Below are 4,571 nucleotides of genomic sequence, written 5' to 3' on the forward strand. Positions count from 1 at the left end.
TCAGTATTTCCACATAAATACTCAGTATACTGTAACGATGTATTCGTACTTCGTTTCTTCCCACCTCTGCATCTATTCAGGCTACTACCAGTTACTGGATGAGATATTCAGCATATATCAGAGATATTTGTTGATGATTGTCTGAATCAGTAGCCAGTTCTATTTTTCATCCGATTTTTGCCAAATAAATTCATTTAAAAATGCACTTTGGGTGTGATGCAGCACGTAATCTGCAGAGTAACTAGTAACTAAAGTTATCAAATAACTGTAGTGGAGTAAAAAATACGATATTTGCCTAAATGTAAAGTAGTGGAAGAATAAAGTAAAGTAAAGTGACATCCTACGAGTGTCTCATCTGAAAACAAACAGTACTGGAGTAAATGTGGCCTACTTAGTTACATTCTATCACTGGTAATCATTATAACGTGTTATATCTTACATTCAGAATGTGTAGATATTTATAGTTTGAATATGTATAATCGATTAAAAAAAATCTACTTTCAATGTGTATCAAACCATCAGCTGAACTTTTAATTTCACTTTTTTCAACAAGAGAAAATTGGCAGCACATACAAAATCTTAGAAAATATACAATAGAACATTTGACAGTGAGATATGTGATAACTTTGTGCTATACAGAGTTGAGTTGTTTCAGTCACCAGCCTCTGACGCCCTGTAATGACGCCTGGAAGTGTCCGTGGCTGAAGGGCCCCTCGCTGCTTCCTGTTAGATCGACCAGCTGGTTATTGGACACAGCGGCTGGAGGTGACACGCTGTGATAGCTGCAGCCATACACGCTGCTGTTCCCGTATCCAAACACTGAGTTATAATGTCCGAGAGTCACATTATAAGGAGCTGGATGTGACCCCGCGCTGCACAGCCTCCCGTCCCGTACCAGCACCGGCACCGCCACCCTCCTCGGCGCAGGTGCGAACCCCGCCTGCTCCAGAGACTTGTCCTGTCTTTGGCGCTTACATTTGTACCTCCTGTTCTGAAACCAGATTTTCACCTGCGTGGAGGTGAGTTTGAGGATGAGGGCCAGGTGCTCTCTCTCCGGGGCGGACAGGTAGCGCTGCTGTCTGAAGCGCCTCTCCAGCTCGGACACCTGGGACTGGGAGAAGAGGACGCGCGGCTTCCTGCGCGGCCTGGGTCTGTTTTTAGAGCTCCTGTCACAGTCAGGTGAACTGTCGAGGCCGCTGATAGCTGCACAGCAGGAGAGACAACAGTCAAATCAAGTCAAACTATGGAAAACTTGGGCTAAAAACATCCAAAAACGATTTATTTTACACATTTACACCAGTGATGACCAGTGTAACTAAGTATATTTACTGTACTTGAGTACTTCCACTCCACTACATTTATTTTGATAGCTTTGGTTACACGTTGCTTGGTAGATGTGATGCTGTATCAGAGCCAAAGCCCATTTTTATCTTTCTATTTATTTTTTTTCATCAATCGGATTAAAAACACAAAGACTCCGATCATCAGAAAAAGATGAATATTGGATCCAATAATCCGCCTGCTCGATTATCGGTTAACTGATAATAAACAGTATGTAGATGGGTGTAAACATGTGTTTAAATGTACTTAAACTCATGATAGTTAACTACATTTATTGCCAGAATTTTAGTTGTGATATTCAAGTATATTATTATCCAATACTTTAAGACTTTAACACAAGTTCTATTATGTGGGTGACTTTCACTGTTACCAAAGTTATATTTTTAACAATATATCTTTACTTTTACTATACATGTTAAATAACTGCATTATTACTATTTATGACTATTTATCTTTCGAAAAATACAATTAAAAATCATTTGGAGGAGTTGGATCTCTTGTGTTTCTATACCAGCAATGTCAAAGAAAAAGAAAGACAAATCTCAGGTTTGACATTATTATTTCATTTGTACACTTTGTTGAAAGAAATCACAAGTTATTATTTCTCCAGCATGTTTAGTTTATTCTTATATTTCTATAATTTGATATAACATTAAAAAGAAAAAAACACATAACCTACTTTATACTTCTGCCATATGTGTAAAACAATAGGAGTAAAAAAATAAATAATAATTTAACAAAACTGAGTTGGAAGACGTGAATTTGGTTATTGTGACGTTTGACAGAATCGAAAATAGTTCTATTATTAATAGTTCTCTAATTTAGTAGACAGTTATTCACTTTCCCTGAGATCAAACTTGATATTTTAGTTCATCAGGAGCACGTATGAGCCTTCTTCCCTGTGTACATCTGATTACCTTATTAAAGATTCTAATATTTGAGCACAGTTTCCAAATAATAATAATGATAATAATAATAATAATAAAACTTTATCGTTACCCTCATTGCCTCCTCTTGTTGATAACTTTTTTTGTTTGATGGCAAAATATTTCAAATATCCGGACATCTCCGTTTATCTGTGTTCATTGAAAAGACATGTTTGTTCATCATTTTCCTTTTCGTTTTCAAATTAAAAGATTTAAGAAAAGTAAAATGTTGTATCCCTGCTCTCAGCGTCCAGGCCCGCGTTCTGTCGGTCGGCCTAAACTGAACCAACCATAAACAGAGTGCCTGTTCCTGGATCTGACTGATCTGACTGATTATCATGTGCATCCTCACCCTGTTCATTCATCTCCTCCTCTGCTGCTGCTGCTGAGAGTTTCATCCCGGAGACGCACGGCTCAGGCCCGCAGTCATAAATGCTCCGGGACGCACCGTGCACGTGCTGATAGTGCATCGGAACAACCTGATCTGTCATCAGGAGTTCAGTTTCAAAATCATGATGTTGCTCCAGCTTCAAAATATCCTTCACCGAAAAAGGCGTCGTGGTGGTTGAACTGTGGTGCATCTCCAACATTTTCAGTCAAAACGATTTGGATCCTTTTTTACGCGCTGCGCACGAGCTGCTGCCGGACGTTTCTCTCAACTGACTGATGAGTGAGAGGCCCGAGGAGGTTTAAATCATTCAAGGGTCCAGCTACAGAGCAAGTAGAGATAGATCTGTCACCTCTCTCAGGAACACTGGCCAACACCCAGGCTTCTTCTCACCTTACACAGGAACACCTCACATCCTATCCACCCTCCTCTCTCTCTCTCTCTGCGTGTGTGTGTAATAAAGCGGGTTAATTAAGAAATTAGACTGTGAGGGCGAGTTTTTAATTACAGCATCCTACAGAACAATTCCAGTTATAAAAAAAAAAATGGAAAAAATGTGATGATTTACTTTATTTTGAAGTCAGTATGTGGTAGAAACTTTTTGCTTACTGAAAAATATTTATTTTTTCATTTGCGCTTGATTCCAACCTGTTTTTCATAGATTTCCTGACATACTGCCAGTCAGAAAAATGAAAGTTAGTTCAAACAAACGCCTTTGCATTGTTAGAAACCAGTGAAACTCTCCAGATTAATGAACCTGTTTGAGAAGCGGCTAATTTATTCATCGTAAACCCAAAGGCACGCCTCTGGTCAGCCGAGTTAAGCCACTTAATCAGCCTTGCAGGTCCTCGGGGGTTGAGTGATCTGAGGTGATGTTGAACAGCTTCACCATCAACATTGTTTCCCTGCCGCGTTATTAGTGTTCTCAGGCCACAACAAACAGTAACATTACACCTGATGTTGTGGAAGTGGAGAGGCGGCGGCGCCAGCCTGCGATGCTTGACTGAGGCCGAGACGCGCGTCGGTCCGCACAGACAGGAACAAGGACAGACACGGCCTGTCCCGCTGCAGGACACACGGAGACAGATAGATACACTCACAGCCACTTACAGCTCTGAGCAGTGATTGACATGTTTGATATGCAGCGAGGGAAGAAGTGTTCAGGTCTTTTAAATGTTTAACTCAGTATAAGCATCAGAAAAAAGTACTGAAAGTAAAATGACTCCTTGTACAGAGCAGCACATTTTAGAATAGCGTTTATTTTATTATTGAACTTTATAATTAATGATCCACTACTTTATATCTGCTGGGTAGCTTGTGAATTTTCCCTCAGATCAATATAGTTTCACCTTCATTGAAAATATTGCATCATTACTGAAATTAATCTTTAATGTAGCTGTCACTGAAGTTGACATATAAATGCAGTAAGAGTAAAAAGTTGAATATTTGCCTCTGAATGGTGGAGAAGAAGTATAAAATAGCAGAAAACTGGAAATACTCAAGTAGCTCAAAATTGTACCTAAGTACAGGACTTGGGTAAAGATACTTAGTAACATTCCACAGCTGCGGACAGGGGTGTTATTTAGGACAAACGGAGTAATAATAGATGACATGGTGAAGGATAAAAGTTTATAACGAGGTTAGCTGTAGGATGATTAAATGCATGAATTGTAGGATGGATCTCTTGGTTTAGTTAAAGGGGCACTATGTAGTTTTAAAGAAGAAATTCAAACTCAGAATTTTTATATTTTTTCAATATTAATGAGGTAATAATACTATTTAGGAATATGTATTTTTTCCATTACTGAATAAACAAGCTGTTCTCAGAGGAAAATAAGGTCCCAGAACACTGTTTGAAGCTAGAAAGGTGACAGGGTCCGCCATATATAAACAAAGTGAAACAGTATGAAACTGTG

General features: G+C 39.0%; 1 protein-coding gene across 1 annotated transcript; it reads right to left on the bottom strand.

Moving 5' to 3' along the window:
* Positions 1-568: 568 nt before the first annotated feature.
* Positions 569-2,907, bottom strand: nkx2.7 (NK2 transcription factor related 7). The gene is made up of 2 exons (XM_084360925.1): positions 2,620-2,907; positions 569-1,203 (listed from the first exon to the last, which is right to left on the bottom strand). The coding sequence occupies exons 1-2, from the start codon at positions 2,855-2,857 to the stop codon at positions 656-658; spliced, it is 786 nt and encodes a 261-aa protein (XP_084217051.1). The 5' UTR covers positions 2,858-2,907; the 3' UTR covers positions 569-655.
* Positions 2,908-4,571: the final 1,664 nt, after the last annotated feature.

Source organism: Pagrus pagrus (genome assembly GCF_965226575.1).
Source record: "Pagrus pagrus genome assembly, chromosome: 8".
Lineage (NCBI taxonomy): Eukaryota > Metazoa > Chordata > Actinopteri > Spariformes > Sparidae > Pagrus > Pagrus pagrus.

Coding starts and splice junctions, on each gene's coding strand:
- nkx2.7 (XM_084360925.1), bottom strand. CDS start 2,857: ATGTTGGAGATGCACCACAGTTCAACCACCACGACGCCTTTTTCGGTG. Junction 1,204..2,619: donor GGAGGAGATGAATGAACAGG/GTGAGGATGCAC, acceptor CCTGCTGTGCAG/CTATCAGCGGCCTCGACAGT.